The sequence below is a fragment of the Abrus precatorius genome, unplaced genomic scaffold (genome assembly GCF_003935025.1).
Source record: "Abrus precatorius isolate BTA unplaced genomic scaffold, Abrus_2018 Scaffold4, whole genome shotgun sequence".
Taxonomy (NCBI): domain Eukaryota; kingdom Viridiplantae; phylum Streptophyta; class Magnoliopsida; order Fabales; family Fabaceae; genus Abrus; species Abrus precatorius.
The window spans coordinates 4,454,703-4,481,471 of record NW_020874384.1 but is presented as its reverse complement, the minus strand read 5'-3'; the positions used below and the strand labels follow the sequence as shown (position 1 = coordinate 4,481,471).

Genomic DNA, 26,769 nt, shown 5'->3' with positions numbered 1-26,769 from the left:
ACTGACGTTATAAAAGTTAATGTCTGAATAATCGATGCAATAAACTGGCATTTTGATGCTATAAAAGTGATTATTTGTCTTAATTTGAAAGCTTTCTGTTTTTCTTTTAAAACATTGCTTGCTGCTTTAGCATATCCAAATATACAAGTCGCGACGATTAAAAATTCTAGTCCAATATTAAGCTTAAAATGAATCCAGATTAATAAAATAATTGTTTGACTATTTGCCAACAATTTAAGTTACGCATATGGAGGTAAAACGTGTTGCAGGCTTATATGAATCAAACACGTGTAAATCCGTTAACAATTTCTCAAGATGTCGAAAAATAATTTCAAAATAAATCCAAACATCATTTTTTCAATTCAAGTTGTTTTTAAAAAACAATTGCATATTTTATCAAGTTTCTAGTAAAAAAAACTTTTTTCCAAGATTAATTGTTTCCAGACATGCTATAAATACGAGAAATTTTATGCTTAAACACTGTGTAGGACAATTAATATTAAAAAACAATAAAATGACATTTACTTGTTTTTCAAGAAAAATAATGAATAAACCAGAGTTCGTGAATGTAGTAGCTAGAGATTTTTTCACCTCGTATCCATACATCAACAGCTATATATAGTTGACTTGACAGAAAAAAATCGGCCATTGAAGCCGAAAGATGAGCCACGTGCTATAATATAATCCAAGAATCGGAACGCATACGGCCTATCCTATTTTTCTTTCACTCAACCGAACGGGAAATAAAATAAGCAAACCAAATATAGGGGAAAGTTATATACAACGACAAATATTTCCCCAATAAAATCAAATATACATAAAACAAAATTAAAAATAAAATCTAAATTTACAAAACGGTGTTTATATGTAGAGCTTTAAGTAATGAAGTAGCCATCTGTTTGACCAACACTTGTCCATCTCTCCGTTCCCCTATTAAGTTTTGAAGCTTTTCAGGTAGATCGTTCTCCACAATCAACTTCTTGGGCTGAGGGTGATGCTCATAAACAGCCTGCCAGAACAATTAAAGAAATTCACAAGTATTATTGCTGCTGGGGCATGCACATTGTTCAAACACAAATTTGCATGTTGCATTCATACAAATTTTACACCGAACCATGTCAACTTGAAAACAGAATTACCATGTTCCATTCTATGAATCGAATTAGGTGATGATATGAGATGAAACCGAGCGTGTCTATTCAGCCCACACATTTAGTATTTATGCTAAGCTCAGTATAATTGCAAGATGTAATAATCAATAAGTGTATAATGAATAATAACTAACATAAATAATGTGCTGTGAACAATTAATTTTAACAATATCCACATGTTCGAGATGGATCAATTCGTTAGGATCAAAGGATATAACTGTGCGCCGTTACTTGTTACCCAACATTTATAATGAAACATTTAGTCTTTGAATTTCAAATGATAAAAATGTCTTCCACAAAAAACTTGAAACCATATTTTAGACACCAGATTATGTATAAATAGATGCGTAGATATTTGTCAAATGAAGCTCTAGTAGACTTATTGTAACACTATTAATGTCTTTAAGATTTTTTAGTTCAACAAGTAAATCCTGTACCCAGTACATCCATCTTAGTTTTCACATCTTGTTTTGGTGACTGAAAATTTTAACATCTCTTGATTAGGCAACCCAAAACCTAGTTAACCTATACCGTGAGAGGTATGGTATTACACAGGAGATTTTACTATATGTAGCAAACATCATATATGCATCCATACCTTTATTAGCCTGAGTAAATTAAGACGAGCTATAGCATCCTGATGATCAAGCCTTGCAATGAGCAATGGTGTTAATCCATTAACAGCCAATGTGGTATTGATCCTTGCAGATTTTCTGCAATATAATTATATGATGACACTGATTACATAAAAATCCAGTAGAAAAGAAACTAAGAATGGTAACTATCGGATATGAAAGTACAAAATGATATTCTAGTTACTGTGCCTGCATCTAACATAACAAACATCCCTAGGTACTTCTGGCAAGGAAAATGATTATCTTTCTCATCAATAATCTCTTCCTTAAAAAAATATTTTGTGCTAAGGATAAAATTTGACTTGGATGCTATTCCTTGTGCATTCTATGGGGAGTTACAACAAGGTTGTGGTCAATAAAGAAGGGATCACCAAACCATCCAATGCAAAAAAGGTTATTCGAGCTGGTTATCCAGATACAGAAACCCCATAGGCTTTTGCCTTTTCTATCATGTGTACAAAACGAGCTCACCCTTACAAAAATCCTGAAATCTGTTTAGCAAGCTAGATATAGATTCAACCCCCCCTTCCAATCAACATTATACAATATCTGGGGCACTAACCTTAGAAAAATATTGTTTTTTCTTATATTTAACAAATAACTATTTGGCCTATATGGTGGGATAATGTAAGGAAAAATAAGAAGCTACCAACATTCACATTGCTCCCATCTAGCTTCTAATAAATCAGTTCCAACAAATAACCCAGCCCCTACTTGGTAGAATCCTTCTCTCTACCATCCATTAGTTAACTAATAAAAGTGTAACTCATCCATTGTACACCTGTACCACTTCACAAGAGGAAAAGGGGCTTGGCTGCAGTAAACCTTTGTCAATAACTTATTCATGCAACTAATTTATCAAATAGTTAAAGCATTAAAGGAAAAACAAAACCAAATACTTGAATAATTGGATAAAGGATGAAAAGGATTAAGAATGCTATACGTGATGATTTTCAAGAAAGGCTCCAATATATGTACAAAATGCTGCTCTGGACAGCACTGGAAGAACTTCACAAGCTTCTGGACTGCATCCTTTTTCAGCAATGCTTGTTCAACCTTTCTATTATCATTGTCGTGGGCTAAACAAACAGCAATAGAGTCTAGCGCTGTCCCAGACCAAATCTCATCCTCAAGAAGGTTCAAATATACATCCAAACCACCATGAGCCCTTAACTGCTCCCTTGAATTGCGAGATGCATGAGCCATGTCACATAGCAGAGGCAATGCATATTGTTTCAAGGGAGAATTTGACGTGATGAATTGCATCAAATGAGGAATTATTCCATTTTCAGCTGCTTGTTCTTGTCTCCTCTTATTTATCTTGCATAAATTGAACAGTGCGTTCAGGACCTATAGAAGAGAAATGAAAGATGAGATCCAAGCCAATTTTAGATATCTACCACCAAGCAAGACAAATAAAGGATAAAACAAATTATAGATAATTACACAAATCTAGAAAATCAAAAGCAGTAGTGAAATGAAATTGAAAATGTCAGTCCAAAAGCCCAAGCCCACTATATAACATGCTAGAGTAGACTCATAGTACTATCTGCGCTCAATCCTTTTTTTTTTTTTTTTGCATAGAACATCGTAATTACTAAATGATCACAGCAAAAAAAAAATGTGTGAACTTAATACAAACAAAAGTGAGAAAGCATGGTACAGAAAGTTATGAGAAGTACATGTACTCCTAATAAAAATTTTGATAATAGTAAGAAAATCAGCAAGACACACCTCGTGATGTATCTCTGATACAAGAGACCCTTCTTTGAGTTCAAGATTTGGTATCAAGTATTTTATTGCTTCAGCACGCTGAAGACTTTCTAAGCAATTTGGATCCGTTGACAGATGATTAATACACTTCAGTATCTAGAAAATATGCCAATACATAAATGGTCAAAAACTAAAGTTGAAGGGTACAAGCTAAACTAATAAAAGATGTGTTTTGTGTAACACCTTCAACAGAATAGGAGGCTCCACCCTATTAAACATCTGAAAAAGTCGACTGAGCAAGCTTTGGCTACACATGAAAGACTTCACTGTTGTGTCAGCTTGTGCAAACTCAAGCAGAAGATCCGCCACTTTCTCCAGGTACTCTCTGGCAACTTCGGCATTCAGGGATGATACTGTGTGGGAAAGTAGCCCAGATGAAGTAGCACTACCGGGTCTAGCATTTAGAACACCTGATCCAGACAGTACACCCGATGCCGTCTGAGATACAATCCCAGATGTGGAAGCAGTTCCTTCACTGGAACCCAAAGTCCCTAATTTCTTGGGAGTGACTTTGTGAGACACTCTAGCACTGGAGTCAAGATTTCCATTTTCCCTTCCACGTTGAGAAACATCTGCACAACCACACAAATACTGTGCCATTCATACAGAGACACAAATGACAACCAAACCACACAAACATAGCAGAAAAGTTAATGTTACAAAAAGAACAGAATAAAACACAGATTTTAGAATCATCTATGTTTTCAAGCTATGTTGCTAGAGAATACATGGTGAAAAACTATTTCAGGAATGACACTGGGCAGAACTAAAGCTCAACCTGCATTTGGACATTAGAAAATAATGAAAACTTTTAAAAACCAACAATATATATAACCTGAAGTCCTGCTCTAGACAATAACATACCTGAGAAATCATTCAGAATACCAGACTCTAATTTATAATTAGTCCAATTCTTACAATAATAAAACCTAGAAGCAACGAAGCTAGTTGTGCACTGCACTTTCACTATAAGTTTGAAGAGACTCACTTCTTTGCTAAGAGAACCTATTCTTGTAAACATAATTATTATGAGAAATGAGTATGCCAAGTAAGGTTGAAGGATCTTTTGATGGCATATCTTAAGGGAATTTAAAAGAAAAAAATTTCTAGTCTACAAAAAAGTGTTATAAATTTAAACTGAATTTTAATGATTTTTATATTATTTGCAAATTTCTGTTATTTATCCATGTTAATATATCTTCATCAATAAAAGCAGATAGATCATTATTACCTGCAAATTCTGCCATCAAAAAGTCTAGTTCACCATTTGTTTTCTTTTCAGAGGCATGTAGCAAAGGGAGTACACTTTCATGTCTTTCTAATCCTGACAACTGACGTACATACTCAAGCTGTCCAGAAAAACGGCCAGAAGGGGGCTCTTTATCCAACAAGCTAAGAAGAGGCCTAACTTGCTCTTGTTGTGTAGCTCCAGTTACTGATAACCCATTCGATGAAGGTTCTGCCGATTTAGGTGGCCTATCTGTTGATGTCCTGTTAATTGAAATACGCTGCTGTCTGGATTCAACATCCGCTCGAGAAGGATCAGTTTTCCAACGATCCATATTCTCCCGCTCTTTAAATGCACCTGCTGAAGATTCCCTGGATGCTAGGGTCGAATTCTTCTCTAGTGACACAACATCCCCTGCAGCATTGCTTGATTGAGGTCTATCAACATCCATGGGGTGGTTAGCATCTGATCTTCGAGGATTGGAGGATGAAGGATGTGAAGATTCTAAGTGATGATCAAGTACTCCACGTCTCACTTTAGGGGGATCTTGCTGATCTACTGAAGAGAGAACTGTTTCATTCTGATTGATAAAAGGGTGTGTTGGATCCAAGATACCAGATCTTGGGCGTTGAGCTGAACCATCAACTGAAAATCCACCCCCAATAGAGCTAGAAGCTAGTCGAGTTGACTCATTTAAGCTATAGAGTGTATTTATAAGCCTGAGAAGTATTCCATTCTTAGCAGCTATCCGACAAAAATCATTTCTAGGTGTTGACTGCTGAAGCTTAAACACTTGCCACATGCCATCAATAGCAAGATGAACCATCTCCCTAAAACATAAGTTGTGTAGTCAGTTTTTACCATACAAATTTCCAGAATACAAAGTACAAGCATATGCTAATGCAGTGTAGAAGAAGCAAATAGAAAAGCATAAACATTGATTTTTGCTCATAAGAAAGGAACCATATTATATATAGTAAGTAATCAATCATAGAGATGCAAACATTATCTAAAAGCTCAAAAGTTCTAAAACATCAAACCATAATAATCTACAGCTTAGGCAGTTTCGAAAAAGAAGAACCCTAAACCCTAAGCTGTTAGGTGCAAGCCAGGGAATGGCTTTTATGTGTGAAACAAACCCTCACCCAAAAGCCCTAAGGCCTGACGAAGGGAGAAAGCACAAGTTCATAACGTTATGAAATTTTATTTTATGTAGAATGGGCCTGGAAAAGACCAATCTCCCGAACACTTGGTCAAAAGGCATTGACATGATGCCAAAGGTCAACGCTCCTTAAAACCCAAGAACTTAGGGGCAGGCCCTGGAATGGCTTCAATCTCTAAGACTCTAGCAGGCAATCAGACAATATCTAATACAAAGAAGAAAAAAAAAGTACAAGGAATTTGTTTATAAGGGACCCATAGAGAGAGACAAAGCAAGTAAAATAAAACAAAAGCTAAATGAGGAATGTCCATGTGAGAAGGGCCCATCCTTCACATATAAAGCCTATCACCTTATCTATATAGGGAAAAATAACACTTTGAGCCAATGATGAATTCTTCAAATACAACCATTTCAGTCCAACAAGGTGCACTAAATAGTAGAATAGATTGTCTGTTACAATAAAAAGTTAGGTTCTATACTTTTGCTTTGGATAGAAGAAACAATTCATTAAGATGAAGAGAAGGAGGTTACAAAAAGTCTGGAGGACATGAGATCCTCCTTAACATGAAAAGAAAGCACCAACAACAAATTAAAAGACCATGTGTTTTAATACATAATACCTTTTCTAAAATCAGCTGACGTACCAAACAAAGAAACCTTCATAAAGATGCAATGAACATATTCCAAGTTCCAACCAAATGCAGCACAAAATGTAAAACAGAAAGCACATTGCCATAAAAATTAATTCTATCACAGCTAATCATTAAGTGGTCCAAAGAGGTAGGGTAGACCCAGAATTCAGTAAAAGGTCAAACAATCTGTTTCGTATAGATAAAGAAGCATGACAGTATAACAACAGATATTGAATTCCGATCAAATCACACATGATACCCATATTAGGGAAAGAGATTTATGTATCCTTCAAGATAATCATTCACAAATCTAGAAACATTACTCTCAAAAAAAAAAAAAAAAAAGAATCAGTCAAATGTATGCCATGTCTGGTGCAGTCTTTATATCTGCCAAATCTTGGCATAGTCTTGTAAACTATAATCCGGTGTAAAAGGGAAGTAATCCCATATAAGCATAATTCACAAATTACTAACCTGTACTTGGCATAATCAGCCTCAAGAAATCCCACCAAAACAGGTATTCCACGGCAAGCTATAAACATTTGTAACGTCAAAGAACTGCATCAACAGTTAACAATTAATTCTATGCTTTATTTTCAAAATATAAAATTCAGGTAATAATAACAGATAAATTACATTTCAGACCTTGATTGACAAAGCTGCTGTAAAAAATAAGCTGCTTCCATACGAATCTCTCGGGGACGATCAGGTACTGCAAAGCTCATGACTGCAGGAATCTGCCATGAAATTTTGCATTAAATATAGCCAAACAAGGATATATAAGGACACTCAATGATACAATCAAGCATGTAGAAAGCCTAAGTTTAAGGTAGTCACGTATCAGTGTTTTGATACTTACATTTTTGGGCCTGATTTTAATATTCCAAAGATCCAGTTGCTGATTATTTTTTTATTATGTGATTAATATTTTTTATTTGCTAGTTTCCTCATTTAGGAGACTGCTGTATCGTAGGAAATCTGTGTATCTCTTAGATTTTAAGATTTCTTTCCTTTTTCATCAGTATATTGTATGTATACATTGTACATCACAGACATGCATTTTTTTTTAAAAGAATTTTAATGAACCAATTAATTAGACAAATTTTAATATAGAATTTCAAACCCTATAAATAAGAATAAGAATAAAAGAGAGAGGGAGATTAGAGGAACATAAAAATTTAAATAGGACTTACCAATCCAACAAGACATGCATTTTCTTGAAAATCAGTGTTGTCTTTAATTATTTGATTTATAAGCTGAAGCACAGAACATATGACCTGAAATAACCATTGAATTCAAGATTTTTATTGCCAGTTATTAAATTGTCGGTATGCCTATCAAAAATTAAAAATTAAATGAAGTGCCAAAAAGGACAGCATACACGTGTTTTAGTGACTTCTAGCAAGTCTGTTAGAGGAAGTAAACCATGCTGCGTAACAAAAACAATCTTCTGTTCTGGACGTTGGTGAAATATACCAATAAGTTTCTGACATGCAGAAACAATCACATCTTCTGGCTCCCCTGCTTTTAATGAACCAACTAGCCTGCTGAACTCAACAGCCTACAATATTATTGTAAATAGATCATAAATACAAGTCAAACATAATGCACTTGTAAAGCAATTTCAAAAATTTTCAGCAGGGAAGCAACTTTGACATGCAGAGGATGATTGTTAAATGTCTGAGGCTAAAATGAGAACAGGTAGAATATCGCCATAAAATCAAAGAAAAGGTAAATGAAAAGACAAGCAGTGGCTCTTAGAACATTTTGAAATCACCATGGTATCATACAATTACTTTTTTTTCTTTTTTCTTTTTCAAAAGAAAATTTTCAAAGCATCTTGGTAATGTAATAATATATGGAGTTCAAGTGCGGGGAGTTGATAAAAGAAGCCAAAATGCAAATTTGGCTGGCCAAAAAGCAACTTGAGTTACATTACAGAATTATGGTAACCCATTAGACCACAAAGACATGCACAAGGCAAAGTACATGAGAGGTAAATCGGTTGGTCATATTGATGAAAATAATTAAAATAATGGACACCAACTGCATGCAATGGACATAAAAAAAATTGGGGCAAATATGTGAATTTAATGCCTTTTCCCTCCCTCCTCTCCTTGGTCTCTTGCCATCTCTACCTTCTTCCATTCATTGGGTCATGGACACCAAAGATATGATCTATGTGACTGTAATATACAAAGAGAGGATAAACAAAGAGCATATCCAAGAAATTACTTCCATGGCAAAGCTGTAATATACAAAGTTTACAAAAACATGGGCCAGTTTTGTAGAATAAGTGTTTTCTACCTCACATTCTATAAAGTTAAGGCCATGTCAAACAACAATCTACCAGAACACTCAATAACATTCCAAACCTAAAATTTAAACCAAGAGATAATATATGAGATACCAGAAAACAAATAGAACAGACCACATTATATGAGCGAGGCGCATGTTATACAGAGGACAGATAAAAAACCCTTGGTACCTGCAATGGAAAAAGGTTTTCTCCAGGAAGTTTTTCATCAAAGACCTGATAAAACAAAGAGATGGAAAGAGACAACGAACAGTCAAAAGAATAAAAACATGGGATTTTAATAGAAAGTGTGTAAATATCAAAAGTGATTAACTTACCAAACCATCTATATCAATTACATCATCTTTTAGAACACCTATCATCACTCGGTGTAAAAGGTTCCCACCATTGTTTGCCTGTCCACTTTCCTTCTCCCATTGTTTTCGAGCAATTGTAGCTCTCAACTCTTTGGCCAGGTCACTTTTCCCACCATCAATCATAGATGCATTACCTTTAGCCGTATGTGAAGTGGATGCAGATGTGGATGCCTCAGCCACAACCTCCCCAGGTTGTTTATCCAATGGATGAAATAAATCATCTAAGCAAGCATCTCCTGGAGGGTCACTAAATCTACTCAACTCATTTCCTTCCACAGAGGTTGGTATCTTCATTGCCTTCAGATGGCAATTACACAAGTTATGAGATTTTGTCTTTCTAATAGCAAAACACATAAGCAACCCTCAATTGACTCTATCTCGTCTCATGTCTAGAGACAAACAACTATTGTTCAAAAGCATTTAATGATTTTCTAATTTCCATAGCTCCCTGCTAATGGATAATTCAAAACCCAAAATTTCAGAAGTAACAATACAGAAGCGGAATCTCTCCAACCTTATTATTATACTATGGTGAATAACATCAAAAGAAAGAGAAGAATGTACTAAGAAAAAGAAAGTGCATGAGAGTGACAGAAACTCATTGAAGGTGGTTCAGCCAACTGAGAAGGTCAATGGAGGCCTAATTGCCAAAAATGGATCGAATGGAAGATCATTTATTTAAATCATTGAAGTGGGAAAAGAAAGACTGAAAAAAACACTGGGAGAAACAATTAAGATGGACAAAGACTTGTTTTTAGATATTTATTTAAATCAGAAGAAAAGAAAATATAGTATATGAAATATACAATAAATAAATAAATAATACCTAAGTCAATGATAAAAAAATGTTACAAACCAACAAAAATATGAAATGCTTACCTTCATGGAACCGGTATCTTGACCTCTTGGTCCAAAAGCAAATGATTTGTTGCCATTATTTATTGAACTGTCTTTTCCTCCAACCTTATTTGCCATTCCTCTTGATTGTGGAGATCCAACTTCTCCATTCATCACAACTTCATGAGGGTCCTTAGCATTTGAAATTTCATGATTGCTAGAAGACTCAGAACTAACCATTTCTCTGTTAGAAGACAGTTTGCCAGAACCAGTTTGTAGTAATGACTTCTCATTAATGGCTAAGGTAAGAACCTGATCTGATGGAACATCATCTGACTTCTCGGTTTTTTCTTTGGGAAAATGGGAACCTGAAGCATTGTCTTCAAGAGATTTGCTGCTATCAGCAGCCACAGTTGAAAACTCTTTTGCAGATTCCTACAACATGCAAATTGTAATTTTATTTTATTTTTTACAATTATACAAAAAAATTTACATATAGAGTGAGGATAAAAAATTAAATATTTACACTAAAACTACAAACATTTGTTTATTTTCACAGGAATTATAAAAGAAACAATTCATATGTCATCGCAATCATATTTTTTGGAAACATCAGTTCATTCTTTTAACTTATTATTTTCCATTACAATAAAATTATATCCAAATAAAAATATAATCTAATTGCCCCCACTATGTAGATTCATCAGTTATGGTTACCAGTTCCAATTCTTAAAATTATTAATTCCAGCATAAAAAGATGGGATAGTATATCCTTTTACATCTTCCAGTCCCCATCAACACTAACCTCTTTCTCCATAGAAGAGCTTTGATTAACACCCTTATGATAACCACCAGAAACTTCACTATCAGCAGAATCATCTTCCTCTATATTTCTGCAAGAGGTAGCACTCTTTGTTCAAATAAAAAACTACAAAAAGCACAGAGCTCTAACAACGACATTTTAGCATAATTTAAACAAACAAAAAAATATTAACCTGTAAATAAATGCAAGAACGAATACACATTCCATTTCTTAAAGCAAAGAAAATTTATCTTCAAAAGTAGGACCACTGATTGGAAGGTAATTAGTGGAATTATAATACAATTCCACAGTGTAACACTTCTTGAAGAATTAGAGGACTAATTAAAAGTTTATGAGCAGCTATTCAAAGAGGAATAGCAATGCAGGAAAATAAATTAACAGGGTTATATTAAGATGTCCAATATTAAACAAAGCTCAAAAGAGGATGGAGAATGGTAAAGTGGTTGACCCCAATAATATCCCTACAACAGTTTGAAGAAGTTTGGAAAAACAATGATTGGAGTGGCTCACTAAGCTCTTTAATGAGATTTTGAAATCTATGAATATGTCGAATGAATGGAGGAGGAGCATTTTGGTTCTTATATACAAGAACAAATCTATAACAGAAGCTATATATCTTTTACAAAAGATAATGAAAAAATATCGCTACAAAGAAAAATACTTGCACATAATTTTTATTGACTTAGAAAAGACATATAATAGAGTACCAAGAGAAATATTATGAAAGACTTTAGAAAAGAAAGGAGTTTGTGTAACATATTCAAACTATACAAGACATGTATAAAGACTCTTCAATTGGAAGAGGTTTACATAAAAGCTCGGTTTTGAGCCCTTAATTGTTTATCTAGTCTTAGAAGTGCTAACAAATGACATAAAAAATTATTCCTTCGCGCATGTTCTTTGCAAATGATATAGTAATGGTTAAAGATTCAAAAGAAGTTAATCCTCAACTTGAGTTATGGAGGGAGACTTTAGAACTTAAGGATTTTCACTTAACTAAAAATAAAACAAAATATACACATTGTAAGTTTAACAAAAAAAAAAAAAAAGGATCATGCATTGAAAGTTAAAACTGAAGATAATATTATACCGCAAATTTCCAATTTAAGGTACTTGGGATCGATTATACAAAATGTTGGAAAAATTAATGATGTTACTCACAAAATACAAACTGGGTGGTTAAAGTGGAGAAAGACATCAAGATTTATTTGTGACCGTAAAGCATCTATCAAGCTAAAAGGAACTAAACATGAGAAAAAGTAGATGAAAATGTGATGGTGAATTGAGTGGACACACAAGAAAAGACAAGTTACAAAATGATAGTATACGAGAGAATATTGAAATAGAACTTATAGTGGAAAAGATGTCTGAAAATCATCTAAAATGGTTTGGTCATGTACAGAAAAGACCTTTGAAAGCACCAATAAGGAGAGTAATTACTTGACTCTTAGTCCAGTAAAGAGAGGTTGATGGGAAACCCAAAAAGAACATTAGACAAAGTTACTAAAAAAAATATTTTTGATTAACTAAATTTCTGAAAATTTGGTTTCTAATCGAACTCAATGACGTCGTATGATCCATGTAGCCAACCTCACCTAATGAGATAAGACTTGGTTGTTGTTATTGCATATTAAGATATCCAATATTGGCTAGAAATATGGTTGGAATCCATATAAGATTAAGGTCTAGTCCATGTCTTACCACACCCCTTATGCTACACCTAGACATCCACAGAGACCCAATATCAAGATTAGATAGGATTTGATATAGTATTAGAAATGGATAGACCTACCTTAACTTTTAAAGACACAAAATATAGAAGAATAATAAATACAGAAAATGAGATAATATATGCATTATTCCTCAAAATGAAATAGAAATACAACAGGATGAAAGTTCCTACTACCACAAACAAGCTCCTCCAAAGAGGTTAACACCCCTTGGTTATAACAGAATTCCAAAATATCCAAAGATGTCTCTCTCTCCTCACTCTCCCTATATTCCCACTACTACTCTCACTCATTAGTTAATTCTCTTACACCCTTTGCCACCTCAGCATTTCTCTTCACACCCTTGTTTCTCCTCTCATACACACTCAAATCTTGGGCCTACCTTCAAAGTTTAAGCCCACATTCCCAGTCATAACATTAACACCAAAACGTAAGGACAAAGTGAAAGAAAAACAGTTAAAGAATACCATAAAGCCCTCCAATCAGCTTGGATACCAGAAAAGGAAATTTATTTAAAAAAATTGTTCCAAGAGAAGCCAAATATTCAACTCTTTCACCAAGGTAGAATGCCTCTAATTTTCATTCCATTATAGTTTAAGCTTGTACCATTCAACTTAAGGAGATTACTTTCTACACTACCTTTATTTGCCATTTGCATCACCTCTTTTATTAACACTTCTAGAATTTAAGTTCCAAAAGTGTGTTTAATATGTTCCAAAAATTAAATTTGCAGAAGTCATCTACAAATCATTTCTGGAAATAATTATTTACCTGTCAAAAATTAACTCATAAAGTGATTTATAAATGACTTCAGAATTCAATGTTCAGAATGTATTAAAACACTTCCAGAATTTAAATTTAGAAGTGACAATAAAAAAGTGGTGTGAATAGAAAAAAAAAGTGCAGTAAATTGCAATCCACTCAACTTAATCCAAGCACATTATAACAAATAAAGCATCATACAACTTGGGCCACCATTTTAAAATCAAAATTCACATATCTAGTCACCAACATGAAGCATCCAACACCACAAAGACTTGAGCCACCGAACTAATATAGGATAAATGGTACTTCAAATCTGAAATTTTTACATATCTCAGGGCACTTGGCCAGTTTACTTGCAACAGGTCATCCACTTTATTCCAACGAAGTACCACAGATATCCATAACCATAAAAGCAATTTTGCTCACAAATTCAAGTTGTAGGTCTTTCATTTGTACCACACAACAGCACCATAACCTTTCTTGTACTTTTCAGGCAGATAAATACAAAGAGATGAAATCTGTTTTACAATTCTCAAATAATGCAGATTAAATTTTAATAATGTGGGATCAATTGACACATTACAGCTAGATCAGAGGTTGCCTATGTGCAAGTAATAGGCTATGGCTTGCAAAAGAAAACATTCTCCTTACATCTTGTACAGTAAAAACACCAGATGCATAAGATTGGAGGTAAATTCTAATAGTCAGATCCAAGCCAGCAAAAAAGTAAAAGAGAAATGGAAAAACATTGTTCCTTCCCTTATTATGATCATAAATGTCCTGCAAGACTATGAAGGAAAGGCAATATTTTAAAAAATTTCTGAGTGGCACATGGTTAAGGACTATTTTTCTGTAATTTTAGAAGAAATAATATTAGAAGGGAGGAAGTACAAGAACAGAGGATATGATCAACTTGTGACTTTAAATATCACTTGAAATAAAATGGGTAAACAGGGTAGCAACACTCGCAATTAGTACAATTAAATTAGAAATCATGCAATTTTATAGATCACAATATTCAACAAAATATTTAGTTAGATTCTACTGGAAGAAATAATATCACAGGGAAATAATATCTCATGCAATCTACCTTAGTGTTCCACTATGACGAAGAGAAGACTGCAGGGCACGTCTACAGTTTTGAATCCAAGGGTGAGATAGCAGCGTTTTAGCATCAGGCCTTTGTCTGGAATCCTGACATGTGCAACAAAATGGCTTATCAAATGAGATTTAGTCATTAGTTTCATCTGAAACAATTAAAAGTCTGGATTCATACAAATATCTATCTTGCCTGTCCTACAAATGTAGAACTGCAAAACTACGTAGACAACAATGATAGCATCATTTTACTTCAATCTTGAGAGACAGATATAAAAATAATGCAGTAGCATTCATCAAACCAAAAACATATTCTCAAGATTATTTCCATTCATAGGACATGGTTAACATTATAATACTCTTGTGCTATGGTTTAACCATGATTTTATTTTATTTTTTCTGGATACATTTTGTTCAAACTTTTGATGAAACAATATATATTAGTGCATACATTCCGCTAATAAAATGAAGAAAATAATAACATTTTCAAAAGAAGTAATAGAAGCATGTATATATAATCAAAATGTCTTCCAACCATTAATCCCTAACTCAAAGAAATACACATCCAGCTTATTGCTTAGAGTTAATTTTTCAACAACATACACTTGCTCATTCTGTCAAATATTCATATATTTTTATGTTGGTTCTAGACATGCTTAATATATACAAGAGACTGTACCACAGAGCATGCATTTTGCAGATGATATACTCTTAGTAGGAGAGTTGAGAGAAGAAAAAAAAGAAGAGTAAGAGACTAGGAGACAAGCCTTCGAAACACACGACTTCCACCTAAGTAGCAGTAAGACAATACATGAAATATAGTTTAGCAAGAGATGTATTAACTCCACCATGAGATTAAAATTGGGGTACATATAATGCCACAGGTCGCATGTTTTAAGTACCTTGGGTCTGTCATAAAAAATGACAGAGATACAAAGTGATGTCAACCAACCAATGGATCCAAGTAGGGTGGATGAAATGGAGGATTGATTTGGGCATGATATGTGATAGAAAACTACTGATCAAATTTAAAGGAAATTTCACTGCAGTTCTGCACAACTATGAGACCTACAATACTATGTGGAATCGAATGTCAAGTGATAAAGAGCCAATATGAAAGTAAGCTTAATGTTGCAAAGATGATAAAATGTTACTATGGATGAGTGGTTACACATAACATGGTAACAAGATACGATTAGGAATACTATTGTTGAAGATAAAGTTGGGGTAGCCCAAATGATATAAAATCTGGTTGGGTCTGGTTTTTAGATTGTATGGGCATGTGTGGAGAAGACCCATAGAAAGATCAATAAGGAGGAAAACAGTGCAATGATGAGAGGTAGAGGGAGATCAAGGAAAAAATATAAGTCAAACCATTAAGAGAGTTTTGGGAGGCAAATGATCTATATTTACACTTAATACAAGACAAAAATTTATGGCTTTGTATAATTCCTGTAGCTGACCCCACTTATTGGGAAAGACTTAGTCATTTTTATACCTAACAACTATTTCCAATTGGAAAGATCCGTGTTGTATAACCACTTCTCTCCTTAACCATTTTGTAATCAATGGATATTCTAAAACAGACTACATGCTACATTTTTTTTTATCAACATGCTACAAAATACTAAAGAATAACATATCATCATTCATCACTCAACCTTTTTGTCTTATATGGAGACTACAGAAAAGGCCCTAAAACATAGAGCAAATTTCCAATAATGTAAGGAGGTTGGTAGGGACAGGAACAGGAAGCAAGATAGAAGGAAAGGATGCACAAAAAGAAGTGATACACAACCACAATAGCATCCTAATTAAGACAATATGCATTAAGAAACATATTCCAAGCAATAGTTAAGATCCAGCTTACCTTCTTAAAGCATTGAAGCAGAAAATCGGTAATGTCTGGTGAAAGGCTATCTGGAATTGGAGGATGCTCATCCTGAGAGAAAAGTCAAGGGATATAAATTAAATCATAGTAGCATGTTGAGTATATCAAGGACACAAGGTAAAATAAAATGCACCAATTATGAACTTACTAGTTAAAACAATCAAAAGTGTAAATGCCATTATCTAGCAAAATACTACAAAAAACTCAAGTCCAAGGAACCTTCATATGTTGAAAAGCAACAAATTGTAGCATGTAAGCAAACCTGGACAATACGGAAAAGAGCTGGCATAGGCTGCAAATCATAATAAGGAGGTACACATGTAAGAAGTTCAATAACAGTACAGCCAACACTCCAAATGTCAGAAGCTGCACAAACCCCAGACATTTCTATAACCTGAAAATTTAAACTTACATCATCAGTGAGAGCCCCTAATAAAGCCCAATACATCATATTAGAAATCACTTCTTTAATTCACAATCCACTTTATTAAGTTCAATAAAATGTCCTCAAGGTGCTCAGCTCAACAAATAAATTTACTCATTTTATTAGATTAAACTACATGATATGAATGAAGGGACAGTACATCTGGGAGAAAACACATGATCCTCTAAAACACAAAGTAAATAGCAAGCCAAAGTGACTCAAAAATGCAACAAAGTAGTCCAATCTCTTTGCATATCATTATGGTGTTAACAATTTAAAAAATTAAAAGCTCTAAGCAATGGTTTAGCAGAAGAATATCACACAATTAATACCTCGGGGGCCATCCAGTAAGGTGTTCCAACAACTGAATGAGTATTAACATCAGCCTCCGTTAATTTTGTTGCAACACCAAAATCAGCAAGTTTGACAAGACCCTGAAAGCAGAAGTCAAAATGAAATTAGTGAGAAATCAAGCAAATTTTCTATATCTAAACCAAGAATAAAAATATAACCAAAAACTAGGACGTGGAAAAATGACAGGATCAGAGTGATGTTAAAGGAAAACCATGATGATACTGTAATAGAAATATAACGTAGACCATGGGAAAAATTGTGGATAAAAGAAGATAGTTTATTTGAGACAGAAGATCAAGAGGTTGATTTGGCTCCTCTAAAGTGAGTCATTCACTTAGAAGGTAAAAAAGGTTACAACCACTTATAGAAATATCAATGGTGAGAATATTGTAATCAAATGCATGCTCTTGTATAACTGATTTTTCAATTAACGGCAATAATCCCTCAATTTAGAGAAGTCAAATATGCAACAAAAACAAAAGGAGAGAAAAACTGAGACAAAAAAGGGATATCCTAAAAGAAAGTCCGTGTAGGAGATTTTTCCAGTCTTTCTATAGCAATGATTACTCTTCCTATGTGCTGTTTTATTTTTCCTTTTTTTCATTAAGGAGGATGCCTTTGTATTCCTTGTACTTTTCTTCTCTTCATTTTCACAAATTTCTTTTTTTAATTAAAAATTGCATATACAAGGTACTGAATAAAATGCAAAATAGCTAGCACAATAATGCTCAAAACAACTAGGCATGGAATGGACTCCCTCCTTTTGTTTTCTAATTTCCACTGCCTTAATTTGTAAGTGTTGGAATCATTTAATTATAGTAATATTGTAAATAAGGAAATTAGTATCTTTATAATTACAGTAGCTTTTCATTATGTATCAATGGTCCCTATTATAAATATATGTTCCAATGTGTAGTCAAAACACATGGATTCATCCCATGTTTCTTGTTCTCCTTTCTCAACATGATATTTAGAGCCTAACATAGGATAGTCCTAATTTGTGTTACTCAATGGGCTCACTACTCACAGATGCAATTTTTTTTTTTCCAAAAACTGTTCTTCATATTCAGTTTTCGGCATTTTTTTCCCAGCTGTTTGGACACTGAACCGCTGCATGTACTGTTCCGGCAACTTTTCCAGTGCATTTTCCGATGCTTTTTTTTTCCAGGGACCACCCTTGGATCTGGTTTTCCCTGCTCCAATCAGCCTGTTCCCAAAGTTTCGCACCAAGCAGAGGTCCCATGCACCCTCACACGCGTCTTCTCGTCTTTGATTTTCTCTCGCCTCCTTGCACCACTGCCGGCATGTGGCAATGCTTCCGACACTATTTCCAGCCGCCGCATGTTTCATCAAATTTGCTGCAAGCTACTGTACTCCAATCTGTCATTTATTCTTCAATCCAAGTTGCGGGTCCCTGATTTTTTTACATTTCCAGCCCTGTTTGGTACTGTTCATGCTGCACCATGGCCGCCTCTACCCCTCCGAAAGCAAACACTCCTATTTTCAGCAACAACATGGCTGCCCCTGGTCCTTCACCCACATACAATGACTTTCTTCAATGGTTTGAGGAGTGTCAAGCCTTTGATCCCACTACCTCTATTGTGCACACGAGTAATTCTTTTGTTGGTGTCTTTTGCTCTTCCTCCCTTGGACCATGGGTCCTTGATTCTGGGGCCATTGACCACATCAGTAGTAATAAATCCCAATTCTCCACTATTTTCTACATCTGATTATTTATCCTCTATCACAATGGCTAATGAGTCATAAACACAATCTCAATTGGTACTGTCCACCCTTTTCCCTCCCTCTCAATTGATCATGTTCTTTATGTTCCAGGATCCCCTTTTAATTTACTATCTATTAGTTATCTCACCCATTCCCTTAATTGTATTATCTCTTTCAAGAAAGATTTTGTTTACCTGTAAACCGGTGTTCGGGAAGGATGATTGGCACCAGATGTGAGTCTCATGGTCTCTACAATTTAAATACTGCTGCTCATGCTGGTTTGGCACTTGATTCACCTCTTCTCATCCATGCTCAAATAGGACATCCCAATTTAACCAAAAGTTACAACAATTAGTACCAAGTCTTTTCAAGTTATCTACTTTATCCTGAGTCGTGTCAATTAGGTAAACATACCTATAGTTCTTTTACTAGTCAAGTCCATCGTCGTTCTCCTTCTCCCTTTCTTTAGTTCACACTAATGTGTGGAGTCCAAGTCATATTATATCTACTTTAGGTTCCAAATATTTTATTACCTTGTTGATTATTATTTTAGATGTACTTCGCTATTTTTAATAAAAGATCGTTCTGAGTTAATTTTAATTTTGGCTTCTAATGGTATCCTTCATCAAATCTCTTGTACCCATACTCCACAACAAAATGGAGTTTTTGAACAAAAAAATAGACATCTTATTGAAATTGCTCGTACTTTATTGTGTTATAGTCAGGTTCCTCATTGTTTTTGGAGTAACGTTCTTCTTACAGCATGTTACCTTATTAATAGAATGTCATCCTCAGTTCTTCAAAACCAGCCCTTCACCCTTTACCCCCTCGAGCATTTGGGTCCACTTGCTTTATTCATGACCATAGTCCCGTGCTTGATAAACTCTCACCACGCTATCACAAATGTGTTTTTCAAGGTTACCCTAGGTTTCAAAACGGTTATAAGTGTTACTCTCCCCAATTCTGTCGCTATTTAGTTTTGGCTAATGTCACTTTCTTTGAAACTATTCCTTTCTTTACACCTAGTCCTTCTATTTTAGTCTGAGTCCCCTACTTCCTCTCCTCTAGCTTCTATGCCTTTCCATTATCTTCCACCAAAACCCTCCCATGCTTCCACAGCAACACCTCCTTTGTGTCCACAGCATGTGTATCATCGTCGCCAACCCCTTTCTGTACCGCTAATGTCTATTGGTCCAACTTCTGACTTGCTTTCAATGCCACTCACCCTCTCTCCTCCGAGCTTGCCTCCTGAAACTAATCTTGTCATTGCTCTTCATAAAAGTATACACTCTACCCATAATCCCTCTCCTTATTATGTTTTTCTTATTTACCATCATTTGTCCTCTTTCCATTATACTTGTTTGTCTTCCTTTTCCATTGGTTTTATTCCTCAATCTACACATGATGCTCTCTCTCATCCTAGTTGAAAACATTAATGATAGATGAAATGTGTGCACTTCAGGATAGTGATACTTGGGACCTTGTTCCTATTCCTCTTGGAAAGTCTCTTGTTGATTGCAAGTGGATCTATGCAGTCAAGGTTGGTCCTAATAGTAAGATTGATCGCCTTAAGGCTTATTTGGTGGCTAAAGGTTATACACAGATATTTGGTTTGGACTACGGTGACACTTTTTTCCCTGTAACCAAAATGGCATCCATCCGGCTACTCATATCTATGGCTACTATCTGTCATTGGCCCTTGATATCAAAAATGTTTTCCTTCATGCTGATCTTGAAGAAGAGTCTATATAAAGCAACCTCCTGGTTTATTGCTCAGAGGGAGTCTTCAAGAATTGTTTGTCATCTCCAGAAATCCCTTTATATTCTTAAACAATCTCTCCAAGGGTGTGGTTTGCCAGATTCAGCATGGCGGTTCAACAGTTTGGCATGACTCAAAGTGAAGCAAATCACTCCATCTTTTATTGTCATTCAACTTCTGGTTGTATTTACTTAATTGTGTATGTAAATGACATTGTCATTATAAGAAGTGATCACCATGACATTGAACAAGGTAGGTTGTCCCTTTGTAAGCACTTTCAAACAAAAAATCTTGCCAGACTTTGATACTTTTTGGGGATTGAGGTGGGACAACCAAAAAGTGGTGTTGAGATTTCCCAAATGAAGTATGCAATAGATATCTTAGAGGAAATAGGATTGATGGGAGCCAAACATGTTGATACTCCTATGGATTCTAAGACCAAACTTCTGCCAAGTCAGAGGAAGCCACTTTCAGATCCAGAAAGATATAGAAGACTTGTTGGAAAATTAAACTATCTGAAAGTTATTCACCCAGACATCTCTTTTGCAATCAATGTAGTGAGTCAATTCTTTAACTCTCCTCGTGATGGACATTGAGATGCAATAATCTGCATTTTGAAATATATTAAAGAAGCTCCAAGAAAAGGTTTCTTATTTGAAGACAAAGGACATACTAAGGTTGTAGGGTATGCAAATGCAGATTGAGCAGGATCACCTAGTGATAGGAGATATACATCTGGCTATTGCATCTTTATTGATAAAAATCTAGTTTCTTGAAAAAGCAAGAAGTAAAGTATAGTTGCAAGGTCTAGTGCAAAAAGTAGAGTATTGAGTCATAGCTTTATCTACTTGTAAACTTATTTGGCTTAAACTACTCAAAGAATTGAGATTTGGAGAAGTCAGACAGACAACACTTATTTGTGATAATCAAATAGGCAACTTTACATATTACATCAAATCCAGTTTTTCATGAGGGGATAAACATATTGAGATAAAATGCCACTTAATTAAAGAGATTTTATCTGAAGACATCACTACTAGCTTTGTAAATTCTCATGATCAACTGGAAAATGTCCATACCAAGTCTTTAAGAGGTCCTCGAATTAGTTATACATGGAACAAGCTTAGTACATATGATTTATATGTTCTTACTTGAGGGAGAGTGTTGGAATTATGTAATTATAGTAATATTATAATAGGAAAATTAGTATCTTTGTAATTAACGTAACTTCCTATTATAAATAATGTTCTGATGTGTAGTCAAAACACACAAATTCATCTTATGTTTCTTGTTCTCCTTTCTCAACATTAACAAGAAAAGGTTAAATTCAAAACTGACTCACTCCCAAAATGTTCAATTGCTTGGTACATCAGTTCAGCTAACTGAACAAGCAGCAGCTAAAATAAAATAGTTAGCTATCTTTATAATTATAAAGGACAAACATCATATCGACAAAAAAAAAATCACCAGAGTAAAGAAGCACGAAAGAAACAATGCTTTAAAGAAAAGCAAAAATGTGGTAGAACATGAAATAGAAAAGCAATGATGATGCAAAATATAATTCTACTCTAAAAACCAGACTTTCAGTGCTCCATAATGCTAAGCATTGATTTTAATTTCTATGGACAATACATCCAAATACAAATAATTAAGTACAAACAAAAGAAAAGAAGTTACAATAAGAAAATTCAATTGCATACAGATATCATTTTGCATATACACAAGAATAGCCAAAACACAAAAGTCCTAGTAACATCAACCACCACCAAGCGTTATCCCACTAAGTGAGACTGGGTACATGGATCACACAACGCCCAAATATATGATAAGAATAAAAAAAAAGGCTTGCCTCTTTAGTTGTCAATATGTTTGCACCCTTAATATCCCGATGGATAACACCCTGTTCATGTAGATAAACCAAGCCTTCCAAGACCTGTCTCATTATATAAGACATTTAGTGTAAAATCAAATAATAATCAAATCCCAGAAAAATATGAATGAACAATCTTACACCAACAAACCTGGGCAATATAAACTGCAACCAGTGATTCCGGAAAAGGTCCAAATTTATTTGGCTTGATAATATTTGCAAGTGAGCCATTCTCCACATACCTATGATATCATCAAAAATATGAAACAAAATCCATTAATTCCTCTAAACACCCTTCAAATGATGCTATGATTAAATCTTCTTAAGCTGTGAAAGAGTTCAGCCCACTTACTCAAGAACTATGTGCAGGTGACTCCTTGTCTTTAAAGATCCAAGATACTTTACAATGTTTTTGTGGTTCAAATTCTGCAAAATAGTAATTATTTTACAAACATGGCATCATATAATAAGTCTATACCCATTTCACAAGTGCTAAGAACCTTGATCTTTTTAGTGTAGTTCCCAAGATTAAACCAATAACCTATTCATTATTACACATTAGAAAACATCGTAAGGTAGCACAGTAGTCAACCAAGGAGTGCCACCTGTTGTTTGAACTCCCCACTACAACCACCAGCACATCAGGTCAGTTTTATCTGTTGCAGTCCTCCAGGCCTGCTATCACAGCCATTTCATGGCCACTACATTCTACAGGACTTTGCCACTGTTGTCTATGGTTCTCCACCCATTTTTTTTTTTGGGAGAAGTTTGCAATTCCCCATTTAAGTTCTTGGTACAGGGTTTTGTCTTTATTCATGTTCAAGAACATGCATGGGGCATGAATAAGAATTGAAATCATGGATATCATCAATTAATAGCTAATTTTCCCAACTCAGGGAAATAGACCATGTTCCATTAGGTCCAATCCAAATCTATCAGTTTACAAGTATATTTTAGTGCAAAAACAGCTATAGGATGTTGTTCAATATCATTGCCTAAAGCTTTTCATGTACAATATATACATGGAAGAAATGGAGCAGATGATACAACAGCAATTGAGCAAAAGAAAGATTCAATTGATAATGTAGTGCAAAATGAAAATCCAACATTCAGGAATAGAAGTACCTTTAACAAATCAATCTCTTGCTGAAAACATCAAGGCATCCATTAAAGGACCGCAGAGCACAGGCAAAACAGCACCCAAATTAGTGAATCGAGATAATGAAATATCAATTATGAAAGTAAAGCAATAATATAAAGACCTTAAGAATTAGAATGGTATTGAATTTGCTAGTTGTTTTATTTCTTAGACAATATATGTTGGTAATTCAAGTGTGCTACATAAAATACCAGTGAAATAACCAGTGAACCCAATGACAAGCATGCCCTATTTTTGGTCAAGCTTTAGTGATTTTGACAGAATTAAAGAGGTAATTATATTTTTTATGGCATCATGAAAGTTCTGCTACTATCTGGTCGGTGGCTAGAAATAGAATAACATATAAAGATAATAAGCCCTAGAGCCCCAACTTAAAACCTTACTCTTACTTAATAAAGCAACCCTAATTCCCACAAAAAATACTTACTTAAAAAATATGTGCCCTTCAGCAGCTCACTTAGTATTCTGTTTTCTCCAGTCAGTCACAACATATTAATAAAAATCAACCCCAAGAACTAATCAAAGTTGGGCTTTGGCAAGTCCTAAAACTTCATTGTCTTCAAATTCCATACAATGTGTGTATGTATATAAATAGTGAAACATCCTAGTAACACCATTTTAACCCCTACAGCCAGACATTTTTTTTCCAAAATAATAACACAGTAGAAAAGGTAAAAACCAGACTCTCAATCCGACACCACAAACACCAGAGTGCCACTCTCATTTTCAACTAGGACCAAAATCAATTTCACCCCAAAGATGCCATCAGACATCAGCTTTGAAGCATAGGGACTCAAAAAATGGAGGCATCAAGTATCAGGTATGGGTACTGAACAGGTATGTGTGGGTACAGACAGGATATGTATTAAATTATTCAAAAATTGGGTACTGGAGCTTAGGTACAGCTCAAGTTTGGCTACGTGAAGCTTGGACAAAACATCATTTCAACAGCAAGCTAGGGCTTCTTTTGCTTTGAGTTGTCATTCATTTCGTTCTGTTCTTCAGTTGATTAGTTCACTTCCTCGTGTTGTCTCCAACTGGCAAACATTTCTGAGTTCTGGCTGCTAACAATGAGGTGATATTACTCACCTCTAGTCCTCCCTATCTGCATCTGTGCCAGCATTTGCATAAGGAACAGCATCTACTCATCTACTCCGGTGGTCTGTTTCCACTTTGCACCTGACCACCTGTGTTTGCTCCTCTGCATCCTCTCTGTATCAGCCTACCAGATGAGCAACAGCCAGATATTATCCTCTTCCAGAGCACACCAGCAACATTCTCTACGAATGCTATTTGATTTGTACATACATGTGTTTCGCAATTTGGTTTGCCATTGCCCATTTCTAATGCTTAATGTGTAATAATAAGATATAATGCTTAGTTTGTAATTAGTTAGTGACCAAAATACAATCTATGGAAGTGTCAAAGCAGAAAAGTTTGGGTTTTTATCTCCTATACAGTTACACACAAACAGACACACTAATGTACCTGTACTTCAGATTTTTTTTAAATGCCATATCCCGAACTGATATCCATACTTAGTAGTTAGTACCAGCACCATCCCAAATCCGCACAACATAGGTCATGAGTCTCTAAGCTCTCCCATTTATAATTAATTGTTAATATAAAAGTTAAAATTAAATGAAAAAGGAAAAAAGATGATACACATTTTATACCATAATGATGTTGAGATCCTCCTGAACAATATTCTCCAAAGAAACTTGTTTAATGGCAACAAAGTCTCCATTCTCCAGGTCCAAACCTTTGTAAACTCGACCATAAGCTCCTTTTCCAATCTCATCTCCCAGCATCTGCTCCAAATCTCACATACAAACAAAGTGATCAGCCAATCAAAAAAACTAGTTAATGATCCAAATCCCATATGCAACTTCAAAAAAGAAATAAGACAAGAAAAACTAAACATTTGCAAACGAAATTTAAGAATTAAAGCAGTGAACTCCCTTCTACTTGCAAGCAAACACAAAATAATAATAATAATACTAGAAATGCCAAGGACCAATTAAAAAATGAAAAACTTAAAAGCATTTAACAGCCAATCCTCCACAGGACAACATCCAGCAACTGCCACCGTCCAATTCAGCAGCAGCATCCTCCGCGTCAGGTTCATGTCAAAACTACCTTCAAAACCAACATAAGCATTATTTCAACCTCATTCATACAACCACCACCATTATTTTCATTTCACTGCTTACCACGGTTCCACATTACCTCTTCACCCTAACACCACCTCCGGCCCAGCCCAATGCAACTAGCTCACCATCATCTTGCAGTTACAAATGTTACCACTCTTCACAGAGTCATCGTAATTTCAGGTTTTAACAATTACAGTCGAAGCCTGGCCTATACTAAGGTTTCATTGAGCATCTAATTTCACTAATAATAAAGTAAAAATCACCGAAGGTTCTTTAACCGCATTGAGACGCAACAATAACAGAAATCTAAAGCTAAAGCTTCTACTAATAGAAACCACTGCACAAGTACAAGGACTTGACAAAACAACGACAGTAGCAGCATTTTTTTCCTCATTACCAAAACGTTGAGATCGAAGGAGAAAGAGAGTAAATGGGAAAATGGCATACATATTTGTTGTCGAGGGTCTTTGATTTAGTGAAGGCAGACGACGTCGTTTGACGCGACATCTCTGCGAAGCGGTGATCGGAGAAAGCAAACCCTAGAAAGAGAAAAGGTCCATGGAATCCAGGGACGCCGGAGTGAGGGACGCTCACGCTCCGATTGCGTTAATTAATTAATTAATGAGAGTATAAATAAATAAATAAATAAATTATAAAAAGAAAATGTGTGTACGTTAATGAAATGAGAGAGGGAAAGGGCACGAATACGATGGATGCTTTGTTGTGAACAATGGTCAAAATGGAATGTGCTAATTCCTATCCTCTCTCACACTCGAGGCTCGCTAGCTAGCTGGCAATGTGATGTCAGAACCAGTTCATTTCTCAACTTTTTTCCCTTTTGCGTTTCTGAAATCTTTTTGGAAAATGAAAGTTTTGCGTTTTCTAACAATTGTATTGAACGGTAAAAACAATCAATCAATTACACAA

The 26,769-nt window shown here is 34.9% G+C and overlaps 1 protein-coding gene across 2 annotated transcripts; it reads right to left on the bottom strand.

Annotated features, from left to right (window-relative positions):
- Positions 1-501: 501 nt before the first annotated feature.
- Positions 502-26,694, bottom strand: LOC113864564 (MAP3K epsilon protein kinase 1-like). Of its 2 annotated transcripts, XM_027498421.1 has the most exons (26): positions 26,290-26,694; positions 25,366-25,500; positions 23,656-23,676; positions 22,883-22,956; positions 22,682-22,772; positions 22,510-22,593; positions 17,155-17,256; positions 16,661-16,792; positions 16,378-16,449; positions 14,500-14,603; positions 10,897-10,984; positions 10,134-10,526; positions 9,216-9,551; positions 9,070-9,114; positions 7,963-8,142; positions 7,775-7,858; positions 7,227-7,318; positions 7,056-7,139; positions 5,192-5,617; positions 5,145-5,158; positions 4,791-5,090; positions 3,743-4,131; positions 3,521-3,655; positions 2,730-3,136; positions 1,750-1,864; positions 536-1,009 (listed from the first exon to the last, which is right to left on the bottom strand). In XM_027498421.1, exons 1-26 carry the CDS (start codon positions 26,347-26,349, stop codon positions 848-850), a joined length of 4,125 nt encoding a protein of 1,374 aa, XP_027354222.1. In that variant the 5' UTR covers positions 26,350-26,694; the 3' UTR covers positions 536-847. The 2 variants fall into 2 exon arrangements, with proteins under 2 accessions (XP_027354221.1, XP_027354222.1); XM_027498420.1 differs by having other exon boundaries at positions 502-1,009; positions 4,791-5,617.
- Positions 26,695-26,769: the final 75 nt, after the last annotated feature.

Coding starts and splice junctions, on each gene's coding strand:
- LOC113864564 (XM_027498420.1), bottom strand. CDS start 26,349: ATGTCGCGTCAAACGACGTCGTCTGCCTTCACTAAATCAAAGACCCTC. Junction 8,143..9,069: donor AAAACCTTTTTCCATTGCAG/GTACCAAGGGTT, acceptor ATAATATTGTAG/GCTGTTGAGTTCAGCAGGCT. Junction 7,319..7,774: donor ATGCATGTCTTGTTGGATTG/GTAAGTCCTATT, acceptor ATTTCATGGCAG/ATTCCTGCAGTCATGAGCTT.